The sequence below is a fragment of the Anabrus simplex genome, chromosome 11, assembly GCF_040414725.1.
Source record: "Anabrus simplex isolate iqAnaSimp1 chromosome 11, ASM4041472v1, whole genome shotgun sequence".
NCBI lineage: Eukaryota > Metazoa > Arthropoda > Insecta > Orthoptera > Tettigoniidae > Anabrus > Anabrus simplex.
Window position 1 is genome coordinate 120,968,864 of NC_090275.1, and position 26,687 is coordinate 120,995,550.

At 38.3% G+C, this 26,687-nt stretch overlaps 1 protein-coding gene across 3 annotated transcripts in view; it reads left to right on the forward strand.

The window, feature by feature from the left end:
- Window positions 1–26,687, forward strand: part of Actn (alpha actinin) — a 332,703-nt gene that overhangs the window by 273,401 nt on the left and 32,615 nt on the right. For all 3 annotated transcript variants that reach the window (XM_067155201.2, XM_067155202.2, XM_067155200.2), the window contains 3 exons: window positions 16,029–16,200; window positions 16,277–16,513; window positions 23,470–23,554. In XM_067155201.2, coding sequence (XP_067011302.1) covers window positions 16,029–16,200; window positions 16,277–16,513; window positions 23,470–23,554 — 494 coding nt within the window. The remainder of the gene's footprint in view (window positions 1–16,028; window positions 16,201–16,276; window positions 16,514–23,469; window positions 23,555–26,687) is intronic.

Genomic DNA, 26,687 nt, shown 5'->3' on the forward strand with positions numbered 1-26,687 from the left:
TTTCACCCAAGTCTTCCCAGCCCAAACTCGACAAAATTTTTGTAACGCTACTCTTTTGTCAGAAATCACCCACAACAAATCGTGCTTCTTTCTTTTGAACTTTTCCAGTTCTCAAATAAAGTAATCCTAGTGAGGGTCTCATACACAGGAACTGTACTCAAGTTGGGGTTTTATCAGAGACTTACGTGCCCTCCCCCTTTACATCCGTACTACAAACCCTAAATACCCTCATAACTATGTAAAGAGAGATCACCTCACTATAATAAAATGAAGTGAAATAAAGTAAGAACATACCAGGTACAAAGCCATCTTTCTTTCCAGCATGAACAATAACCAGTCTTCCTCCCTCAGACACAGGTCGACGAATTACTCCTTGAACATCATGTCCAGATTTGTGTGGTTTATTCCAGGAGTATGTGGGCGACCCTGAAAGAGAAATGCACATTTGAAACCAAAGACACCTGATGAAGATAAATTATTCTAAGATTTTTAAATAAAATATAATATATAACATATATATTCACCACTACCCTGTAAGAATACACACACAGAAATATATTACATACACATACACCGTACGTCAACAGGAATACACAAAGCTTAAGTCTACAAACCGTATCGAAGTCGACACAAGACATGGTATAGGCCTACATCATTAGGTTAGGTTAAGTTCAGAATGAAATACTGCTCCATTTGAACTGATTGTCATTATGTCAGAAACTTATCATAGAAACAAGATAAAAACGAACACTTACCCCAGTTAATAATGAAACTCTTGCCATTAGCTTCGTATCACTGCGACTGATAACTTCTTCGTCGTAGTTCGCGTTTCAATTGCTCGTAGCAATGTACAAGCATTTCTTGACCTGATGTTTGTAAAGGACGTTACCTTGCTTTCCTTTTCGGAGGAGTTCTTGCAGATTTTTCTTCCTTCTTAGACATCCCAATCGAATTCTGTTCGTATAAGTATGGGACGAAATAGGAACGTAATTAATAAAATGTTGTGCTCATCATTTCACACAAACTATGTTATTAAATGCATTATCCGAACATGCCATAATTCTACTTACCTGGTATTAGCCAAATAGATTTACAATCCCACAGAAAAAGAAAATATTCTTTAAATATTCTCGCAAATGTATCATTAGTGACTTTAATACCAATGCGGTGGCAACACGCAATTCACGCTAGAACAGTGATTGAACGTTGCCAACGTGCCAGATTAACGGTAAATGTAAGACGTCGTATCGGCAAGTAGGGTCCCTAAACTGTATGGTTACCGACACTGAAAAAGATCCAACAGCAAGAAAAGTTATTATAAATCAATACTTTAATATTACAGGGGAGAAAGGGTAAGGTTGCACCCTTAGGTTACGTCCTTACACGGGGACGACTTTACGTACCTGCGTAGTTTTCAGCTTGTTGGGCTGTCTGTTGGCTACTTGCTACCATGTCGTTGAGTAGTGGGATTGTTTGTTAGTTTTACTGTCTTTGTAACCATGGAAACAACCGATGGTCTTAGACACGATGGTGTGATGACAAAATGTTGCAAGATTTACACACAGATTCATCATCTGATGTGCCAAGTGGCATAGATACTAGTGCTAATGACTGTGATAGTGGCAGTGGCTGTTGACATTGACTAATTGTCCAAACATTCTGGTGAGTGAAGTTTGTTTACTGGCTTCACAAAAGACAATCCAGCTGTACAAGGTCAGCCAGTAACTGCAGACATTATAATGTAAAGTAAACCAGGTGAAATTCTTTACATTTTGCAGAGAAGTCTGTCAGAAGAAAATCTAGTCTGTTCAGGAAGGTGGTTTGAATTTAAGAATGCTTTATGTAAAGAATTTAACTTGTATTCTTGACATGGCAAAAACTTCAGTCCTCGCTCCTGTTTCTAATGATCCTTGCAATATTTCAAATGTTATAAATCACTTTCTGATGATGAGTCGTTCAAACACAATCTGACCTATATCATAGTCAGAATGTGCGTAAATATCCCTAAATGCATTAAAGTGGACTGATATGCCAGTTATTGAAATGAAACGTGTCTGGCGATCATTATTTTGATGGGACAGGTTAGAAAAGGCAATTTAAAAGATTATTGATAGTAAAGACCTCCTTTGAGACTCCTATTTTCATATAGCTGAGGAGTTGCAATCATAGGGACAAAAAATAAAATACCAAATGCATGCCACTACAGGATTATCCAACACACAGGCTTCATAAGATACCACTTCATGAGGCCATCTAAGTTTTAGGACCTATAATCCTGAGAAGTACCCCCTGTGGGTGGGGGGCGCAGACGAAGAATACATCCATGGTATCCCCCTGCCTGTCGTAAGAGGCAACTAAAAGGGGCGACCAAGGGCGACAAGAACCATGAAACTGTTTGTGATTAGTAGCAAACGAGAGCGCGACCTCTCTTACAGTACCTCTGATTAGTAGCACTATATGAGCGACACCACGGGATGACAGAACCCATGGTTCTGGCTTGCCTTTGATTAGTACCCACTATATGAGGAACACCACGGGATAGTAAGAGTCCCTGTGGTTAGTACACTTAGGTGATGAACACCATAGGTTTGCGTTGCCTGTCAGTGGCGCCGCAATGTGCGAAACACAGTAGGTCTGTAATACATGTGCGAATTTCATTACCTGGGAGCAGTACCATAATGTGTGGAATACCGCGAGTCTACGCTACTCTTTATTAGTACCGCAACATGACAAATACCATGGTTCTACTTTTCTAGCGATAAGTACCACTATGAGGGGTCAATGACTTGGATTTTGGACTCCTTTCGACTACAAGCATCATTGATTCAGTATTGTGCTAAAGAAGCAGCAGTCCCTTCGTCAGTAATACTATTGTTTTACGCCAGCTTCTGTGCGTGTGGGGGCACTCGGTCGGTTCCACTGATTGTTTTAAATTCATATCCATCCATCCATCCATCCATCCATCCATCCATCCATCCATCGTCCTCACGTTTTGAATTGTGGTCAGTGGAGGATTTTGGGTTTTTAATTAAATTTGTCTTCATTTTGTCTCATTTCGTACCATTAGGGGCCGATGACCTAGATGTTAGGCCCCTTTAAATAATAATAATAATAATTATTATTATTATTATTATTATTATTATTATTATTATTATTATTATTATTATTATTATTATTATTATTATTATTATCAATCCTGAAAAGTTCTTAAAATATGGTTTACTGATGTGAGCCCACTTCAGGTTATATCTGTAATATGGAATTGCATAGTGGCATCATATCTGCCAAAACAGTTACTATAGCAGATAAATTACTTACACAGAAGACGAGGGTTTGTGGGACTATAGGGGCCAATATGAGACCTCTTCCTGAATTTTCAGATGCTGTAAAAGGTATGAAGAAAGGGGAAGGCCTGTATTGTTGGAAGCCGGGTGATGCTAATGGTTAGCACCTGGAGGTACGCTTTAGTGAACAAAACAGACTTGCTTCTGAGAAAAACAGTCGAGTGCAGCAAGAAAGTAGTCCTCTGGTTGATGAATTGTGTTCTATTCAATGCCTTCATTGTTTATAGAACCCAGAACTCTAGCCAGAAATACAAAATACAAACCATTTCTGCTAGAGACAGCTAGATACTGAACATCAACACTGCAGCTAGAAGTACAAAAGGATGGACGAGGTCCTGAACACCAAAACAGGATCGTCCTGGAAGACTATCAGGGAACATTAAGCGCAAACTGGAGGCAATAGTAGTTTAGGGCACAAGAAATATTCTTCAGATCTGCAAATTCTGCAGCCCACACAAGCTGAGGAAGGAAACCTGTTACATCTGCTCCTTCTGCAAGGGAGTGTGCTTTGAGAACAGAACTACTAGACCTTCCGGTGAGTAATACCTGATACGGTCAGTAGAACATAACTTATAAAATAGTGCGTCCTAGTAATTCCATTCTCAAATCTTTCGGTCCAGGGTGGTGAGCGAGTCACACGTCCGGTCAGCAATTTAACTGTACTGTACATGTTTCATCCCTATGTGTCAGGAGTCCAAGAATTTAAAGATACAAGCTAACTAGAATATATACGACGTCCACTTCTTGAAGGAAACACCCTTATTTCGCTCTTCAGTGTGTAATAAGTGGTATAACGATATCGACGGTAAATTGTTTACAGGGTGGGAAACTATTTCAGTATTTTGGTGAAGGATACGAATGGAAATAATTTGCAATAATTTTCGCTGAATACTTCGAAACCCTACTTAATAGTGATGAACTTGAAGATTATTTTGAATTTGATCTGTATCTCAGAAATAAAACACCTCTGGAACATACCACCGGTTTACGATGAAGTGTGTGCAGCTATTGATTCACTTAAAAATTTCAAAGCGGTGGGAGAGAGTCAATTAGTAACGGAACTTTGGAAGAATGCAAATGTACAGACTATTTGGAATTTAACACATTGCGGACCGGTCCCGAGAAAACTCGTGCATGCCTGGCCGAACGTTGCGGACCGGTCCCGAGTTATCTCGTGTTAGCAGCAGACTGAAGTTTAGTGCTATCTTTTGATATATACCGGAACTATTTGGAGGTCAAGGGTGCTAGAACTCTTATGTATGGTTCTACACAATCGATAGTCGCATTTTTTTTCGATTATTCTTCATATTATAGCTTTTCCTTGCATTTCCTGACAACATGTTTACAAAGTTTGAAGAGCCATGCAAGATGGCAGCGCTCAGGGATCGCACGTGTTTAGACAGGGATGAAATTATTCGCGTATTATGTGCTGATACAGGCTCAGAATGTCGAAGTGATGCTGAATATTTAGAGTTCGATGATGAAATACATTCTAACGGAAATGTTTCAAGTGATGACGAGTAGATATCCTTATCTTCAAGGTGTGGAAATCGCGTGGTGCAGGACGAGTCTCATAATTGTGTTATGGGTGTAAATATTCTAAATATTGTAAATAATATAGTGTTTTCTGACAACTAGGTTATGGACAACAGTAAACCAAGGCTAGAGGATTTTGAACGTGCTCCTGATATAAAGGTATGGCCTAATGAACCTGGAAACGTAGGACAAGTATCAGTACTTATGTTTGAGAGGACTTTTTCATTATGTAGCTGAGCAGACAAACTTATACTATGAGCAGAATTCACATTCTCATAACGTATCCCGTAAAACCCAAAGTGGACTAATGTCCCTAGGAGGGAAATTAAAAAATTGTTTTGTGTATAAATATAGGGCAGGTTAAGAAACCATATCTGAAAGATTACTGGCCAACCGATCCCCTAATAGAAAACCATATATTTCGGAAAACTATGAGCCGAAATAGATTTCAGCAAATACTTACCTAACTGCATTTCAACTACTAATCAGGAATGCCTCCAGAATAAAACACAGTAGTCCTTCAAAGGCTAGTAAAATTTTGGCAGTTTATTTGAATGCATGCACTCCAGTTTGGAGGTAGTTAGAAAGTGGCCGGGAACAGGGCTGTGCATGGGGTGAAGGGCACCCGGTCCGCAATGTGTTAAATAAACATCTCATTGACATATGGAATACTGAAAAATTGCCTGAAGAATGGAATGTTGCAATTATACACCTACTACACAAAAAAAACGATAGATCAGATCCTAGTAATTATCAAGGAATTTCTTTGCTGGATATCACTATAAGATTTTCTCCAAGATTTTATATCCCAGAATTCATGAACAACTTATTAGTGAATTTGCTGACAATCAGGGTGGTTTTCGTCCAGGACGAAGCTGTCCAGATCAAATTATCAATATAAAATGGATTATATAACATCAAAGAATTAGGAGCAAAATATTAGTGATCGCTTTTGATTTTCAGAAAGCTTACGATAGTATCCATCGTGAATCATTATTGCATATCCTTACCGAATTTGGTTTACATCAGAAATTTGTTACCCTTATTGCGATCACTCTTGGAAATACAAAATCTAAAGTTAGGTTCAGAAATAAAATCTCTGAGCCATTTGAAATGTTGTGTAATTGTGTACTGGAAAAAATAATCATGTATGGAGTAAGGTATGTCCGACTGTTAATATTGAAAGAAATATTCAACTAAATTGTCTCGCATTTGATGATGATCTAGCATTATTAGCAAATAGTATTGAAGAAACTAAATTTCAAGTAGATGAATTGGAACGATGAGCAGCGATGGTTGGGTTGAAAGTATATTTTGAGAAAACTATAATGATGCCATCTTTTCAAGTTGACACTTCACATATTATGTTAAATAATACTTACAAAATAAAGGTTGTAGACAAATTTAAATATCTTGGTGAGATAATAACTTGGAATTCTAACAAAAAAGCATCCATAGATGGTAGAACTCAAAAATTGAGACGAGCTGAACAAATTACCTGGTCGAGTTACAAGAAACAGTCTGTTTCGATTAATGCTAAATTTTAACATCCGTCGTTAAGCCGGAAGCAACACATGCGAGTGAAACATTATTTAAACTGAATACCCAATCAACAACAGACAAACTGCAGAAAGTTGATGGAAGAATTTTTCAGACAATTATTAATTAAAAAACACCAGATTGATGGCTAGTGGAGACTTTTGCCAAATTCAGTATTTTACAAGGAAAGTGAATCAATCATTGACATGATGCGAAAACAGAGGATTGCATTCTTTGGACATATAACGGGTCACGAAATACTAAACTCCTGAAACAACTTTCTAATTTCTTTTTAAAACAAAAAAACACATGGTTTAAAGAAATACAAATGTTTGTAGATGAATTGAAAATTACTGAAGATCAAATTGAAAATACAGAAGGGAAACGGATTCTAAATAACAGGTACACAAGACTATCACTAAAAATATTGCAGCATAAACAGTATGTCACATCTCGGAAGAACAGGCCGCAAGATCATCCAGAATGAAGAAATTTTAGGAAAAGAAAAAGTTGTCAAGTGTTAAAAGCTGAACTTATTCTTTGAAGACTTTGTTGTATAAGGTTTGATTTTATATATATGTACTGTATATTACATAAAATTATAATAATTTGTATCACATGTAGATCTTCAATACGAACAAAAAATGAAATTTATAACCTGCAATGAAATCCTTGCTACGGTTTGCTAGTTTATTTTTCGAAATCTGCTACTACGTGAAAGTGTGTGTTTAATTTCTTATAGTATCACTCCAGAAGACTCTGTGACAAACTTTTCAGTTTCTTTCTTCCAACAGTATCACCTAACCTAACCATATATGTATCATGAAAATATATTTCACTTTACAAATGAAAAGTCTTATTGTCCTCCTTTTCAGTACAAATACAACATATTTCAAGCGCATGTAGAGAAATGATAACTTCTTCACTACAAATTTACATGGGAACAACCTTTGTGAAATTTAACTAGACGCAAGAAAATATAAACTATCCTCTGAATCAGTGATGTACTCTGCCATATCTTGAGGTGTCACATTCTTACCTAATTTCAGCGTAGAGTATTAAAATTACGTGATTGATTAGCCTTTATTTCTAACAAGTTAACAACTGCTTTCAACCATGTTATTTACTTGCTTTTTAGGAAAACATGTTCTCTTTCATTTGTAATTTTCTTTATGGAACAGCAGTTGTCGGGTATTACTAATAAACTCCGACGTCGCCTTCAAGTATCGACAAGAGTTCGCAAGTGCACATAGCGAGGAAGCTATACCGAAGATGATTGATCGCATCCAATATGATCGCTGGGTGCATAAATGCCAGTAGCGGAAAAAATCGTGCACGCTTAATCGCTCGTAATAACGGATGCATCAGTGATGGGATAATTCATGGTTTAATATAGGAATTTTGAAGGGACAGAAAAAAACAGATGTTATAACAGGGTTTTTGTTATATGCTATAGCAGACTTAGACTCCTTCAAGAAGTGCTTGTCATATATATTATTTTTAGGTAACTATTTTTTATTGTGAATCTTAACTTCTTACATATGTCCCTCATAGGGATGAAACATGTACTGTTAAAAATATGTAAATATATTCTGTTTGAATATTGAACAGTACTGTTTCATTCAACACAAGGATTCATTGTCACTATGGGTTAAATAATGAAATGTATTTCATAAAAGGGATGTTCACCTATATGGAAAATGGGGAAAAGGTGGGAAATGTGTGGGGATTCACAAAATGTGTGGAAATTTGCACTTCTGTCAGATAAAACGAACATAACTTATTTATCGGCCTAAAAGAAATGCTTTTTTTCATTTTTATACCAAAAATCTAGGGCATGTCTTTTATGCAATGAAAAATATGTAACTAAAAGTTAAACATAGTGCTATTACGATAGTGATACAGCAAGCAGTTAATTCCAATATAAATGGTCAGTTATTCGGAATTACAAAGTTTTCCAGCTAACTCATTCTTGGTTGCCGGAGTTTTGCCCCTGTGAGTCAGCTGGAAAACATAATTTACAGTATTAGAATTATGAATTTACTCATTCAGGACAAATATTTAAAGTTCACTACGCGAATCTCAATTTCTAGCAGCCAGTAATAAATACTCACAATTACAGAGTTTTCTCACATCAGGAAACTGTAATTGTGAGTCGTAAACCATCAAATCGCAAAGTTTATACAAAGAGTAATTTTAATACCACCTATTCAATACAATTTATTCCACTATAGTGTGGTTAAATACACATGGAAATTACCAAAAATTTGAAGGGTACATTTTTCGCCCACTATTTATTGGGCATCATCAGCCTCAATCAATCGTAAAAAACACGTGGTCTAAGGAGTCATAATAACTTACGTAAAACGTATTGATGAATATTTACAAGTGTTAATACTGTGGATGCAAAATGTTGACGGTATAAAAATATTGAATAAAACAGAACTTATACTAAAATCACTTTGAAAAATTGAAATGTTTGTCTAAAGGTAATTCTCACATTGTTTTTAAAAAGTAATCCATGTCTGACACTGAAATGGATCTTTTTGATTAAAAGCTTGAACAATATATATTACATTTGGAAAACAGAATATAAAAAATAAGGCGTCACAGGATAAGAACAAGACGGTTAAAAGATACAGTATATGCTCATGTTTGAGGTCTATATTTAAAATAAGGATGGAAATATGTAGTTGAATTGGAGGCGGTATATTTTAAGACGTCTTGGAAAGTTGGATAAAAAACGTATGTCGTGAAGTGCTAAAAAAAACATTGAAGAATTTGCCGTAAAATGCTGCTAAAGTATCCAAATAAAAGAAGGTAGGCTGGACGACAATTTTGAGTAACCAGAAAATGCCTCGTGTAGCCGTGGATGTCCGTAGTAAACAATGTTGTCAATCTGGAATGAGACGGAAAGCTAACTTGGCGACGGGAAATTAGGCCGAGAGTATATCACTGAAAACTATATGTTGAATAATGTGTACTTACTTATTCTCAAGATGTAATGTATGTCCTAATGTATCTGCAGCGTTAGTCTGTTTGAAATTCCTACTTCTAGTGTAGTATCAACGCTGTGGAGGTGTTGGGGAATGCTGAGGGGAAAAGGGGGTACCGGTAGGCGGAGCCTCACGTGTTGTAGCCAGTATAGGAGGGGCATTACTTGAAGGAGCAAGTGTGGGGTCGGTATTTAACGAAATAGAGGGAGTCTTTAATTTTTAATTTTAATTTAATTTCGCACAATGTGCATAATTAGAGGACGTACTCTTAAGCATTTTCACAGAATTTTGTCAGATATTTCTCTGCGCTTACATGTCATTACGTGATATGTCACATGGGTTATCACAAAGTTTACACACGCATAGTTCATCCGGTTGGTGGTAGATGTGTCTCGTGCAGATACCATGGTGAAAACCATGAACGGCAAAACGCGTCATGAAGTGTCTCAATGCGTAATTGGGTTTTATCCATTCTCTGTTGACCATAGCATCTGTAGCGTAAAATTCAGGAAATATTTCTTCTCTTTTTCCTTGCAGTTAACGGAGTAGACTCTGGTATGCTTCTGTTGATGGCAGGCATAGGTCGTATCTTAAATCCTCAATGTAGAAGGATTCTCTGGCGAGAACATATGCTAGACGTGAGGGTGTATACTTTGAAATACACAAGGCCTTCTTCAGGAATCTTGCTTTTAATTTTTCGATTTCCTTCAGATTCTTCTTTCTTCATTGGTCCCAAATTAAAATCAAACCATATGTCACTATTGGAGTGATTTTTAACTTGAAAATTTTTAACGCGGTATTTAATGATAACTTCCGTAAATTCGGTATACTGTTCATAGTTGATAAAGCGGCGATAACACAACGAAAGACAAAAGCTTGTGGTCCAGACGGAATTTACTACGAAAATCTTAAAAGTACAGCAACCCATCTCAAGAAAATGTGGACAGACCTATACAATGAATGCATAAAGCAAGGAAAAATACCTCATAACTGGAGACTTTCTACTCTTAAAATTTTATACAAAGGGAAAGGAAATATTAGGGATCCAAACGCATATCGTGGAATAGCTCTCGAATGTACTGCCCTAAAAATACTGACAAGCCTCATAACAAAACGTCTATACAGCTTGGTTGAAGGAACAATACCGGAAGAGCAATTTGGATTCATGAAGGGAAAATCAACACTCCAAGCGGTAAAATGTTTACAAGGGGATATAGAAGATGCATTAAGATTCCACAGAGGTAAACTACACGCTGTCTTTATAGACTACACTAAGGCCTTCGACCTCGTGAATAGAAATATAGCAATCGATAAACTGGAAAAGCTCACTGGAAAAAATTACATCACGAGGATTTTAAGGAACATTCTGAACAAAAATTTCATACAAATAGATGACAATGTTGATATATCAGATCCGATAGAACAAACAAACGGAGTTTTGCAAGGTGATCCGCTTAGTCCGCTCCTATTTAACATAGTAACTGCGGACATAACTCAGAGCATTAGAACAGAAAAGGTCAAATTGTACGCATACGCGGACGACATGGTGCTTGTATCCACTGAGTTAGCAAATCTCCAGGAGGCTTTCAACAAACTTACAATATGGGCAACCGAGAACGAACTTCAATTAAATGAAAATAAAACTGTGTCTATGACTTTCAGGAAAGGAGGCAAACCGGCAGCTAGCGATGTTATAAAAAAAAAAAAGTGTGAGGCAGAGCACGCAATTAAAATCGTGTTTTACAAATACGAAATAAAACAGTAATACAATTCATAAAACTAAGTGCTATCTATTTAAGTGAAGTGCCGTTAATAATATTTGTGTCAGGAAGTGTAATCTTTGATAATCCTAGTGTAGAATAGACAATATCTATTTCAAAAGAGCACTAGGCAAGATTTTTTACAGGATCTGCCATCTTGGAGCCCGTTTTGCGAAGAACACAGAAAATACAGATATACCAACCAGGCATGCCGAAAGAAAGCAATCAGCACACTGCGACACCTATAGAGGAAATTGATAAGCATGAAATCTGTTCAATATGCAACAAACGAGTTGAAGAAAATGATGCAGCTGTGACCTGCGAAGGGTTATGCCAATGATGGCACCACCTCCCATGTGCGGAGCTACAACAAGGTCAATTTAATGCTCTTAAATCAACCAATAAAAAGAAATCAAAACTTCTATGGTTATGTATTAGCTGTGAACAAGATTTCAGCTTATATAAAGCAGGAAAGAACATGCAGAGAGCACTGGAAGACATGCGTACGGAACTTACTATGAAAATAAATGAAATGGCCGAAGCACTTTCCAAGCTGCCTCAAAAAGAAAAGTGAACGAGACAAAATCAACATAGAACTTGATTACAGCCCTCGGAAGGTAAAGACAAACCAAATGACAGAGGAAAGTCCAAAATCAGTAGAGCAACCTATCATCAGCGAAACAAAAGCTACCATGCACAACGCGAACATAGAATATGTAGGACAAAACTTCGAACACCATTGCAATAAAAGTGGTGAACAAAATGAACATAACAGTTACAAAGAAATAAATAACAGAAGAAGAAGAAGAAGCGCTACCAACAGGTCATCATAGGAACCTCTATGGACAACACGATTCAAGCAGCAGAAAGGAATGCATGGCTATACTTGGGTAAACTATCCAAAAGCACCACAACAGAAAGCGTCAAAAACTTCCTTCAACAGAAAGGAATAGAAGAAAATATAGTATGTGAGGAATTAAATTCACCGGGTACTTATAAATCGTTCAAAATAGGATTCCCATATAGGCAACTAAAGGCAACAGAAGACTCAAGATTTTGGCCTAAAGGAGTGATTGTGAGGCCTTTTCATTTCCAACGTCGACACAGAAACAGGCCAATTCAGGGTATCAACCTGGAAACTTACATGTGAAGATAAAACCAATGCAAACAAAAATAAGAACGTCCACAAAAATGCAAAAATTGATACCGTAAAAATTAATAAAAATTGCAACCCAGATTCATTAAAGACACTACTTTGGAACATTGAAGGATTGAAAAATGCCCTGGATTTGATACCAGAAAACTTATTCCAACCATATGATGCAGTAATTTTAACTGAAACATTCCTCACCGTAGAATGGAACACCAAAAACTTTTACTCCATACATTCTCACGCAACACAAGGTCTACGTGGCAGACCTAAAGGCGGTATCACCTTGCTGTTAAAAGCCAGACTGTCACCATTTAGTGTTATAATGGAAACCGATACCATTCTAATGGTAAAAACAAAGCTATGCATAATAATCGCTGTCTACTTTCAGCCTGAATATAAAGAAGGTATCATCGATGAGCTGGCCACGGCAATAAATATGATACATCGGAACGAAAGAACCATATTAATGGGAGATTTAAACTGCAGAGTCGACATTGGTCAAAAGAAATCGGAAAACGTAGTCGAATATTTAGAAAGCGAAGGCTTGATAATGGTAAATAAGAGACTCTAAAACATATATATGTGTAAATGGTTGCAGCACAATTGATCTAGTCTTCAGCAATGTAAGGTCAACGCAACAGAAGGTACTATTAAATATAGTTGCAAGGAAGCACCTACCAGTGGACACTATCATAAAACTGGATGAGTTGCAAAAGACTGAGAATGAAAAAGAAAAACCCAAGAGGGGGAGAAGAGTTGACCTAATTAGATTAGCTGAAATGGATACAGATGCAATAACTGAAAACATTCGTGAAGGCAATATAGATAATGCCATTGCCAATTTAGAAAGATGTATCAAAGATACTGTCGTATATAATAATCAACAAAATCGAAGAGCGAAACCCTGGTTTAATCACAACTGCTATAAAGCAAGGAAAGACACGCTGAAGGCACTGAGATGCGCCAGAATAACGCCAACAGAAACATCGCTAGGAAAATATAACGACGCAAGAAAGAATTATAAAACAATAATCAGAAGAGTCTTTAATTTTAAGGATTAAATATCTGAGGGATTTTACTATGGTTTGGGTTGACCGTATTCAATTCTGTTTTCCAAATATAATATATATTGTTCAAGCTTTTAATCAAAAAGATCCATTTCAGTGTCAGACATGGATTACTTTTTAAAAACAATGTGTGACAATTACTTTTAGACGAACATTTCAATTTTTCAAAGTGATTTTAGTATTAAGTTCTGTTTTATTCAATATTTTTGTACCGTCAACATTTTGCATCCACAGTATTAACACTTGTAAATACAGTAGAGTCTCGATTATCCGACCTAAACGGGACCTGGAGTACGTCGGATAATACAGAACAACTTTGAAAATGAACTGAAACAAACAGGAAGGCTGTACTCTAGTACTAAAACAACCGCTTAATTCACAAAATCAAAAAAAAAGTTATCCACGAATCTCATACTCAACAAACCAAAAAGAACTAAGTACGCCACTTTTACTTATAGTAGCCCAGTGGTCCACCAAATTGTGAATACTTTCAGTAAGCATAATATGAACGTAGCCTTTCGAACAGTTAACACAACTCAGGAATTTTTAAATCATAATAAGATTATGACAATAATAGATATTCAGGTTCAGGAGTTTATAGATTAACATGTTCTCAGTGTGGAAAATCACATGTTGGACAGACTGGGTGCAGCTTTTATATAAGGTACATGGAACATTTCAATGCCGAAAAACATAATAAATACTCGACAATGAGCACCCACGTGCAGGAAACTGGACACCAGTTCACTACAATAGAAAAAGATCTCTCAATAATCAGGAATACGGGCAAACGTAAACTTTTGAATGAATTAGAGAGTATTTACATTTTCTTGGACAGGACATATAATAAAGATCGTAATCTTAATGACACGGAAGTCAGAAGTCCGCTACATATTTTAATGCCTTATTGAATACGGTCAACCCAAACCATAGTAAAGTCCCTCAGATATTTAAATTCTTAGAATTAAAGACTCCCTCTATTTCGTCAAATACCGACCCCATACTTGCTCCTTCAAGTAACGCCCCTCCTATACTGGCTACAACACGTGAGGCTCCGCCTACTGGTACCCCCTCTTCCCCTCAGCATTCCCCAACATCTCCACAGCGTCGATACCACACTAGAAGTAGGAAATAATGACGAGAATAATGGTTTGTAATATAAACCATCAATACGGAAAAATTACATTAATCACACGATACCAATGAGTTTACAATAGATAATGTTTCACTCTCTGCTTACTATTTTGTGTTGTTGGCAAATGGTGAGCCTGATGAGTCATATTGTGTTTGCAGCTTTTCTAATTGTTTATTGCGGTGACATTTGCAGGCCTTGTGTAGTGCATCGTGACATCGTCTGGACCGCGCCATATCACGCATCTAACGCAATTTAAAAGGAGGTTGATAAACTTAACCATAATAGGTATTTTATTTGATCCTTCATTGACGTGTCTAAATCTATTAAAGAAACTAAAATAGTTTGTTGGGTCCACCTTGTCAATACACTTTTAATGATTGAAAATTATTTATCAATTATTTAGAAGTTTAATTTTTTATAATTTGCTTGGGTGAGGTGTACGAACCCCCTCCATTTTGTGTGTCTGTGCACCACTTTTCTCTCATAACCACCTCCTCATCTCCTCAAATGACACCACCACCAGCTAGTAACTGCTTTCGTTCTTGCACCTGTTTCTTCTCAAACTCCTTTTTATACCCGACTTTCCCAGAGTTTTGCTCAGAGGACATCCTTGAGAAAGTTTCAATACACTGAGAAGCAGAATGCGTTTTGACGCCAACCCCATGTGGAGGCAGTCCCCGAACGAGAGCTCCCTGTCTTCCAGCCCAGCTTTCTTCTAATTACACTGGTTCATCTTGCGCACACTCTTTTAATCTGGGACTCCATCTTTGGCATCCTCTTAGCATGTCTAGAACAGCTAAGTTTTTCCCTCTTCGTTCTGTCTTAAACCTTTCCCACTCTGATTTCCTTCCTGGTGTCCTCATTTCTTACTCTGTCCTTTTTTTCTTTTTTTTTTTATTTTTTATCATACTTCTTAAAAATTCCATTTCACTGGCCTCCTGTCTGTTTGTCAGTGTCCAGATGTCCGCTGCACTTCCTCCACACCAGGTTTCTCACACTCTGGTAGAATGCATTTCTCTGTTGAATCATTTTACCGGTCTCCATGTGCACCTCTGCATCAATTCAATTCCCAACTACTAGTCTTACTACAACATGTCTCGTTTGCTCTGAGCTATAATGCAGCGAGATTCTCACTTGGAAGCAAAGTAGCCAGATATTTTATGGGTAATAATGTCTTTTCTTGATTCAGATTGTTCTTATTTTGTAAGTCAACGGCCTTCAGCGACCAATTTCTTACTTTATTTATATATATATATGCGTTAGGCCCTTTAAGGAGCACATAGAACCATTAGTTAGCATTCTTCTTCTTGTTTCTCTTATCCTCCCAAAACTTCTTCATCCTCGCATCTTGTTTTATATGGTGGGACTCAGGCCATGAAGCCTTTAGACTTTAGACACCTGATTTAAAATACTTTGAGATTGTAAGAAAGAATGTTGACCACTTTCCACAAATCTTCATCAGAGTGTTAATTGCATTTTTCTTGCTATGTTTGTTCAGCACCTTGGAATACCACGACAGCGCATCGGTGAATGCTCGGTGCCAGCGAATCTGCGACCAGTGGGACCGTCTGGGCAACCTCACCCAGCGTCGGCGCACTGCTTTGGACGAGGCCGAGCGCATTCTTGAGAAGATCGACATCTTGCATTTGGAATTTGCCAAGCGTGCTGCAGTAAGTGTCCTCTTTCTTGGTGCAGTAGACTGAGGAACCAGTACCTGTTGCGTGATGGCATGCTTGCTTGTTCTAGCCTTTCAATAACTGGCTGGACGGCACCAGGGAGGACTTGGTCGACATGTTCATCGTCCACACCATGGAGGAGATCCAAGGCTTGATCGATGCCCACAACCAGTTCAAGGCAACTCTGGGAGAGGCCGACAAGGAATACAACTCCATTGTGGGTCTAGTCCGCGAGGTGGAGGCTACAGTACAGAAATACCAAGTTCCAGGGGGCTTGGAGAACCCATATACCACACTGACTGCTGGTGTAAGTATTTTAGGGTTTGCTGCTCGGATTCTTGTTTCTTTGGAGCGAGACCTTTGTCAGCTAGGTCTACTTCTCTTTTCCATGTAGCAATGGATTAGCAATCTTCACTTGTTAATTTAGCCATGATACCTTTGACCTTTCTGGCCCATTGTAACATGCACATTTCCACAGTGTGAAGGTTCTGTTGGCCAGACCTCATGGCTGTCTTGTCCGCTTAAAATACCATTTGCTCCAGGCTTCCCATCATCAGTGATAACAGATCCAAGATACATGAACTTTTTGTGTTCTAGATAGTTTGGTCTTCATTTGGTGTTTGATCAACTTACAAACCATATATTTTGTTTTGGTTCTAATACACAAACCATTGCTTTCAAGGGACTCTCTTGACTGTTCAAAACCATATTGAATTTCTCGTTTGCTTTCAGAGTATAGCATAGTCCGCACAGTCTGCTGTTAGGTAGTTCGTAGTGGGACACCTGTCCACATTTTCGAGGTCAACTCCCTCTTGTTCTCACTCGCCTTTTCTATAACTGTTCTAATGGCACATACATCATCTGTGAGCGAACTGCTAAACCAGTTCTCCTGAGACTGACATTGAAATAATGGTCATCATTTTTTAAATTTTAACGAGGAAAAACACACGGTAACCATGCATGTTCAGTGCAAATCACAAGTTTCCGTGGAGGAAAGATTGAGTGGCGAGTTTCGGTGCCCATTCCGTGTTGGACTTTTCCCGTCTTTCTTCAGGTAAATGCTGCATTGGTGTCTTAAGGATGATGATGATGATCATGATAATTTCAGGTCTTTCACTATCTTCAAAAAGCAAGTACCCTGCAGTGATAACTGACGTTGTCCGTCCCTATTACAGAGTTTGCTTTAATAAACATCATTAACATGTTCTCAAACCAGTTCTTAATTATGTCTGCTTTTATTTCGTCCTGATAATTACCGCTAGACTTCGATCCAAAGAAAATTTTGCTCCTGGGCACAAACCCTGTTGTTGCTGACCCAGCAACTTTCTTGCCCCCTCGTCAATCATTCATTCACTTCAGAGTATCGTTCAGATTAATGTAATACATGGTTACCATCCCTTTCATAGAAATTTGACCCATGCAGCTGCATTGTCACTTCACTCCATTATGAACTTCCTTCCATCATTACATCTTTTGATTTTAAAATCCTGTACATAGAAATCTTAGTTCCAATATAGGTCCCTCATCACCTCAGACTTAAGCAACCAATTTTTTTTGCTGTAGGAACTTTGCCCCAATCTTAGATCGAAGAGAGTTTATGCCACCAAGGGCATTATTGAAACCATCTGTTCCAGTTACTTTCTTAAGACGAAAAGGATTCTTACATAACGACCTTAAAACGATATTTGCACTGCTGAGAAGCAAAGATTTTAGTTGATGAACAATTCTCTTGACAGTTCTCACCCCTACTTCCCCTGGCAACATCGTCCACTGGCCCGCCGGCTTCCTTCTCAAGCAGAAAGTAGCACCCTATAAATTACCTCCTGCGCTTGTCTATGCACATATTTTATCTCCTGCCATCTGCAACAGCAAGAACAACTTAAAAGTGACCAAGTTTAAGTGATATTTCTCCACTTAAACCAACACTTTACTGCGCACTATTGGATGAATGTCACACGATTTCCCACGCCAAATGCCCTCCGAAGTGGTTACAGCTTTAGTTTGTTAGTGCTCATTTAAGTCTTTCCCAGATCTTCAGATTAGTTTAATGCCTCTCCTTTGTTCTTTTACGAGCGTAACAACCTATTGTTTTGTCCTGGTGATTTGCCACTTGAGGGGGATGCCCAACCCGTTATTAAAGCTTTATGGCCAGTGACCTTGTCTCCAGATACGGGTGAAGCAGCTTTTACTCTGTATCCTCGAGTTACATTGTACCACCATAGCTTCAGCAAGAGACCTGGCGAGTGTCTGAACCACCTGTGTGTATTAACATTTGACCTTTACTACACTGGCCTCCCATAAATCATGTCTCTGTATTCAGTATCTCTTGCTTTACTTCCCTCAGGTCAAGATATAAGCCTTTCTGCCTGTTGTGTCAAGTAGAACTCCTCCACTGTGTTCTAATAGTTTCTATGCAAGGACACTTGCAATTTATACAAACTGTTTTTCAATCTCCTGTCGTACCTTCTGTATGTTTGGTTGAGTTGCAGAAATGGGTGCAATTTTTCACCTCTTTTCCAGCATTGTGGAACGTATTGCTTGCCAGCCTCTTTAACATGGAGTCGCAACCAGAGGAATTCTGCTGCACTTTGTCTCATGATATAACTTACATATACACACACCAACCATTTTCTGGTGAAGATCTGCAGGAACCAGGATTTGAGTGATCAAGCTGCACTGACAAGTTCCGAACTTAGACAAAAATTGACATTGTTTACTTGAACAATTTCATTCTCGTCAAGTCGTTGAGTTATTTCTGATATCTGCACTCTGGCCAGTATAGGGAATGCAACTGATCACTTCTTACCACGTGCACTAGCGAGCGCCCTCATCAACACTGGAAGGTGATATTGGAATGTATTAGTGATGTCCATCGATTCGTGTACTATAAACAAAATTTGAAATGAAAGAGGAGAGCATGATTTCTTATTAAATGCATAAATAACAAGGTTGATAGCAGTTATTTACTTCTTACAAATGGAGGGTAAAGTAAATTATCGCCTAATTTTAATGCTCTCTACTGAAACTAAGTGAGAATGTGATATGGCACAGTGGTTAGTTCCAGAAAGGTATTGTCATTACTCTGTTGGCATTTGGACATGCGCACACACACAGGTGACTGTTTGCCACTTTGATACTTTTACAACTTTTAAAAATGAAATTTATCATGTGCATTCACATACCATCAGGATTAGAAAAATAACCGAGTAACTGATAGTACGGAAATATTCTGGAAAAGTGCAAGTTCTGAATAATCTGATTGCAGTTTAACACAGATTTTAATGTGAGTTTTTTCCTTCTTTCAGACTTTTCTGTAAAATCTGATACGACAGTCCACTATAGCAAGTAAATTCTCCGCAGTTATGAATTCTTGCTACAATGTACTTATATTGTAGTTCTTGTAATGGTAACTTTCTAGTAATCTATTTCCATTGCATGAAATGGGGAAGAAAGTAATTGACGAATTCTACTACACCTTCTACTTGCTAACTGCTGGGGATCTTCCGGGCATCTTTCTGTACTTTCCCTCACAGGCTGAGGATTGTAAGAGCAAATGATTTCATGAACTAAATTGGCAATTATTTGAACTGCTACAAGTCGGTTTAGTAAGATAAAAATTGTAGGAAAATTGTACATTACATGGTTGTACAGACACAAACAACGGCCTATGAAATTCTCTTTTATTTTTTACAGCATTTAAAACCATTTGCTGAAAATGTTATTGGGGACTATCAGAACAGTTTTCGTAGTAACAGATCCACTACGGACAACATATTTGCAATTTAGACTATTAATGATAACGTGTGGGAATACAGGGAGTCGGTTCATTATCTCCTCATATATTTCTTCAAGGCATATGATTCAATCCATAGAGAAGGGCTGTGGAACATCATGATGGAGTTGAGCTTTCCCATAAATTTAACATGTGCAAACTGTGTATGGATGGTAATGCTAGCTGTTTTGCTCAAGAGCAGAAAATCAAGTTCCTTCCAGAATAAAACTGGTCTGAGATAAGGAGATGCACTGTCTCTCCTCGTCTATTCAACATTGCACTGGAGAAGATTATCCGGAAATTCTCTTGTACCTGCTGGCATCATATTGGGGAGACACATGAAGTCCTTGCATATGCAGACAATATTCTTATTGGTCGCAATGAATTAGAAATTAGGCAGTTATTTGTGCAACTAGAGGTAATGTCAGCAAAAATTGGTTTACAGTAAATGAAAGAGACACATTACGTGGTTGTACAGAGACCAGGTCATGAGGATGTTGACAGATTGCCTTTGATGATTGGAAAATATATATTTAAAAGAGTAGAGGAGTTTAAATTCCTTGGTGTATTGATCGATGAGCAAAATTGAAGGCAACAGGGACACCAAGCTAGAATTAAGAATGCAAATAAGGCATTTTTCTCTGTGAGCCTTATATTAGGCTCCAAGTTTTTAACAAGGAATGCAAAATGATTATCTACAGTACAATCATTCGACCAGTACTTCTGTATGGTTCCGAGACATGGAGTATAACCAAGAAAGAGCAGCAGCAGTTGGAAGTCTATGAGAATAAAGTTTATAGAAAAATATTTGGCCCATGGTTCGATCCTGTTTCTCAAAGCTAGCAGAAAAGATCTAATTATGAGATTTACACCCTCTCAACAACACACCATAATGGGTGTGGTAGAATCCAACAGACTGCGCTGGGCTGGACATGTACTGAGGATGCAGGATAACAGAGCACCAATAGATCTCTACAAGGGCTCTCTTAACCCATTAGTGCCATGTGTTGCCATATGGCAACGATTTTTGTGCCTTTTTCTTTTAGTACTGTTGGGAACAAGAAAGAATCTGGAATATTGTGTTGTTATCCAGCAGTTAGAGATGTGTTTGTAGAATTGAGCAATCAGGTTTATTTAATTTTAAAATCTACTGTTGTGACACAAGGAGTGGTGGACTGTTGGTTATGTTCAGATTCCTACGAAATGGCCGCAAAAATTTTCTGAATTTAGAGGGACTGCTCAATACTCTTGGCACATAGCAGCAACCTGTTATGCGAGAATGTAAGAGTGATTCTGATTTGCCTGTCTTGAACAAGGATCTTGTAGGCTGGAGAGCTGTGCGCAGGTTATTTACATGCCTCGCTACGAGCCTCCTACGTGCCAACGCTTCTCCTCGACCCACTAACCGACCACTAGAAGTATTCTTATTTACAAGAATTAAAACGTAGACAGTGTAAAAGTCAAATTTGCCACCATTTTCCATGTTGGTATAAGCTGGGTAGGGCTGCCAACTTCGTTGAAAGCGAGGCAGTTGCGCATCACACCAGATACGTTTTTAATTACTCACAGGGTAATTAATCCCATCGTATGTTGTGGAGTGTTGACCGCTTTGTTGCCCTCTGCCCAATAGTCTGTTACAAACTGCATCTAACCAAGCCAGACTAATAATCTTTTCTCATAGCCTAGTCGTGTGACTAGTTTCTAAGTTGGCAGCCTCGGACAGGCCGCTGTGACATCATTAGAGATGTCCTGCATTGAATTTCTAACCTCTGTGACTGTGACGTCTGAGCCGAGCTGCGGGGGCCGCGCATTGTTCGGTATCTAGCGTATCGTTCGCAAAGGGTCTACGGAATATTTTCCTAAATACAGGTTATCGCAGTAATATCCACGTATATCCTTAATTTACAATAAGAGAACTGAACTTAAAGGTTTTCCATTATTATGAAATGTGTAAATAAAAGTGAAACGAATCTGCATAAAAGTCACGCTTTTTATTTTAATTTAAATAAGCATATAGTAGGTTCCACCTTATCAATACATTTACAATGTTGTAATCTGATGTTTACAACATTATTTATTACAAATTACAGAACATGTTTCGGTGTACAATTTTTAACACCATCAGCTGCATGAAAAGTGTATAGAAACTTGGCGGTCAAAACAATGAACAGCATATTATCATACTTAACTCCTTATATACAGGCAATAGAATGTTGTTATAATTAAATTTAACATCTTATTATGCTAGGTTAAAACTAATTTGTGTGACAAGGAGATTCTTGCAGGTCAAAATATAAAATTCATTTGGTATATGAATGGTCTTCGGTTCCTTAATGTCTATAATATTATACACTCGTAATATTGGTTTCGCATGCGATCCTAAATTAGAAGATTGAAGTTGAATGCAGTCAGTCTGTCATTAAGATATTCATTTTTTGTATATGTTATTTTGTTGAATTAGTTCGTTGCATATAGAAGAATTATTAAAGCTGAGCCGTCTTCTTATTTTTGTTGAGTAAAAACGTAGTACTTTTGATGCTGTATATGTAGTGGTTGAACTGATATTAATTTGCCCTATAGTTGTTAAGCGGGCTACGATTCTCAGTTCAATAGGCACCTGTAATGATGAAACCCTATGTTAAAAGAAAGGCGAGAAAATTGATAGAGAAACTGATTGAATTATTGAAACGCCTGACTCATCTCTAAAGCTGTGTACCCCGCTTGCTGGCTGCAGCACAACGAGTGTGTCTGCTTGTGTCTTGTACTGTGTGATGAAGCGTTAGGGAAGGAGAAGTTTTCATCGCGTAGGTCTCTAACATGGTTGAAATATTTTGATACCGTTACGTATAGTATGAGCTAAATGGTTAGTGCATGTTGGCCTTTGGTTCAAGGGATCTCTATCAGGTCAAGGATTTTAACTTTTCTTGATTAATTCCAACAGTTCGGGGGCTGTTTGTTTGCCGAATTAAACATTACAGTAGAATTAAACTTGAGTAGGGCCTCTTTTCATATGCACGTGATCACCTATCACGCGACAACTCAAAGGACGTGCACCTGGCTCCGGAGGCCACACATCATTGTTGTTGTTGTTTTTATAATAATAATATTTACATAATGAAAAATGTCAAAACACAGTACCCGTATTTTATTATTTTGCTTTCTCTCTATTTTTTATGTTGCCCGTTTTCCTGCATGCGTAGTCAGTTTTCCCCTCCCCCCTGAAAAATGATGCATTGAGGGTTTACTGTATACCAGTGAAACCTAACCTAAATATTACTGGCAGCTGTTGCTTTCTCTCACGCATGGCAGTGTCCTTTTATTTTTGTGGCTCTGTGGTAAGGAAACACAAAATGAAGTATGCATATCATTCCAGTAGACTTTTTCACTTAAGTAATTGTAAGTTTACTAATTTGTAATGACATACCATCACTGTTCAGTAGAAATATTTACATTTACTTGTGTGCATTGCATAAGAATTGTTCTTGTTTCAGGATCTGACGAAGAAGTGGTCTGACGTGAGGCAGCTTGTTCCCCAGCGTGACCAGACCCTGCAGAATGAGCTGCGGAAGCAACAGAGTATCCTTTTGCTTGTATACGTTTGTTTTGCACGAGTGTGCGTGGTCAGTCCCGACTGCACCTGTCCACTGTTAGACATCATTTGCTGAACCACGATGATGATGATGATGGGAATATCTTAATTTTAAATAGTTCCCTTTTACTGGTTACTTGAGCAAGAAAGGTAACAAGGGAAAGATTTCCACAGCAGCAACTTGCTCTGTAATTGATACAGTACACACAAAATAAACTCCTGGATCCAAAATTTTCAGCTCTAGCTTTTGTCAGCGGAGGATAGAACAGAAAACAGTTGTAGCTGTTACTAGGTAATATCCTCAAGAACAGTTAAAATCGGTCTTTGGTCACTGTTCAGGTTGAAAAGAAGACTACAAATTGTACCACTCTTGCACCCTGGGTTGTAAGAAATTCCGCATCAAGAAACGCCACACGCCAGCCAGTCAAGTGAGCAGTGTTATTGAGACATGTTTGAGTTCTTAGCAGAACAAAACACCACTTTCCATTGTAGAGTCAGAGCTTTTCAGCCCTGAATAATGGCCGAGAGGATGCGTTATGCTGACCACACCACCCCTCGTAATCTGCAGGCCTTCGGGCTGAGCAGCGGTCACTGGGCAGGCCAAGGCCCTTTCAAGGGCATTCAGTGCCGTGGGGTTTTTATGATTAGTACCCACTATATGAGGAACACCACAGGATAGCGAGAGCCCCTGTGGTTAGTACACGTATGTGATGAACACCATAGGTTTGCGTTGCCTGCAAATGGCGCCGCAATGTGCGAAACACCATAGGTCTCTATTGTATGTGTGTGTTTCATTACCTGTGTGTGGAATGCCACGAGTCTACACTACTTTTGATTAGTACCGCAACATGACAACTACCATGGTTGTACTTTCCTAGTGACAAGTACCATTATGAGGAACCGATGACTTGGATTTTGTACCCCTTTAGACTGAAAGCATCATCGATTCAGTATTCTGCTAAAGAAGCAGCCCCTTGGTCAGTAATACTATTGTTTCATGTCAGTTTCTGTGAATGTGAGGCATTGCAGGTCGGATCCACTGATTGTTTAAAATTCATATCCATCCATTCATTCTTCGTCCTCACGTTTTGAATTCTGGTCAGTGGAGGATTTTGGACTTTTAATTTGTCATTCCATTTCATCTCATTTCGTACCATTTAGGGGCTGATGAGCTAGATGTTAGGCCCCTTTAAACAACAAGGATCATCATCATCATCATCAAAATATTCCGGAGGTAAAATAGTCCCCCATTTGAATCTCTGGATGTGGACTACACAGGGGAGGCAATCATCTAAAAGATTGGTGACATTCTGAGAGTCGGTGTGTGGAATGTTAGAAGTTTGAATCGCGATAGGTTAGAGATTCCGAAAAGGGAAATGGATAGACTACAGCTAGATGTAGTTGGTATAAGTGAAGTACTTTGGCAGGAAGAGTAGGATTTTTGGTCAGGTGACTACAGAATAACAGACGTAAAATCAAACTTGGGAAATGCAAGAGTTGGTGTAATAAGAAAATAGGGGAACAGGTAATCTGCTACGACCAGCGTAGTGAAATGTCCAGCACAATAGTGCAGGTCTTATATGCCTACTAGTTCTGATGATGATGATGATATCGAAAGATTGTATGGAGAAACTGGAATGCAGTGGTAGGCCAAGGAAGATAAGGTAATGCAGTAGAGAATTTGGACTAGGGCGAAGGAATGAAAGAGGAAGCCAGCTGATTGAATTCAGTTCAGATCATAATTTAGTCCTTGCTAATACTTGGTTCAAACACCACGAACGACGGCTGTATACATGGATGAGATCTGAAGGTACTGGAAGTTATCAAATAAACTTCATTGTGAATAACCTGAGACTCAGAAACCAGACATTCGATTGAAAGACTTTCCCAGGGGTAGACATGATCTTCGATCATAAATCGTCATGAAATGCCATGTGAATTTGAAGAAATAGAACGAAGAAAGGAATGCAAGAAGATGGAAGTTAGGCAAGTTCAAAGAAACTAACATTACGGGTTGTTTCATGGAACATGTTGCACAAGCACTAAATGAAAAAATCGAAGGAAACTCAATAGATTAAGAAAGGAAGGTCATGTAGAATGAGAACAGTAGGTATGCTGAAGAAAAGTTAGGAAGAAAGGAAAGATCAACTAAAAATCACATGATAACTCAGGAGTTACTAGACCTGATTAATGAATGGCTGAAGTGCAACAATGAAACTACAAAGAATCGGGAAGAAGGCAGATTAAAGAATGAAGTAGATAGAAGTGCAGAACAGTTAAGAAAGAATGGCTGAAAGAGAAGTATAAGGATGTTGAAGGTTGTATTGTCATAGGATAGGTTGCAACCCCACTTTATTAAAAAATAAAAATCTACAACCCACGTCAACACCGAAATGTAAAATCCATCGGGTGCCAATTACGACCACCCCATCGTCAAGTCAAACAGCTGCCTCTCCTCACGTGTCACCCTCATGAAGGCCACCTCGGTAATAATAATAATTTCGTGTGGCTATTACTAGCCGATTGCAGCCCTTGTAAGGCAGACCCTCCGATGAGGGTGGGCGGCATCTGCCAGATTTAGGTAACTGCGTGTTATTGTGGTGGAGGATAGTGTTATGTGTGGTGTGTGAGTTGCAGGGATGTTGGGGACAGCACAAACACCCAGCCCCCGGGCCAATGGAATTAACCAATTAAGGTTAAAATCCCCGACCCGGCCGGGAATCGAACCCGGGACCCTCTGAACCGAAGGCCAGTACGCTGACCATTCAGCCAACGAGTCGGACGGCCACCTCGGTACAACAAGCAACTCCCAACTTTTTTACAGGAGATGGTCGCAATACAGACAATGTCCCAAATTCAATCTCCATTTCGTCATGCACTTCACATCCCTCAGCACTAAGAAAAATAATTACGTATACATAGTAAAATTTCACAATATGAAGCCTTTGTAAAACTGTGCTCAAAATTCTCTCGTGAATGGAACTTGAAGGATACTCAGAATCTTCTACAAATATTACAGAATTTGTTATAAATACTCCTATAGTCTTGTTCTTCTTCCCATATGTTGCATAAATACACTTTGTAATGATACGATATTGTTGAGATATTTACATTTCAATA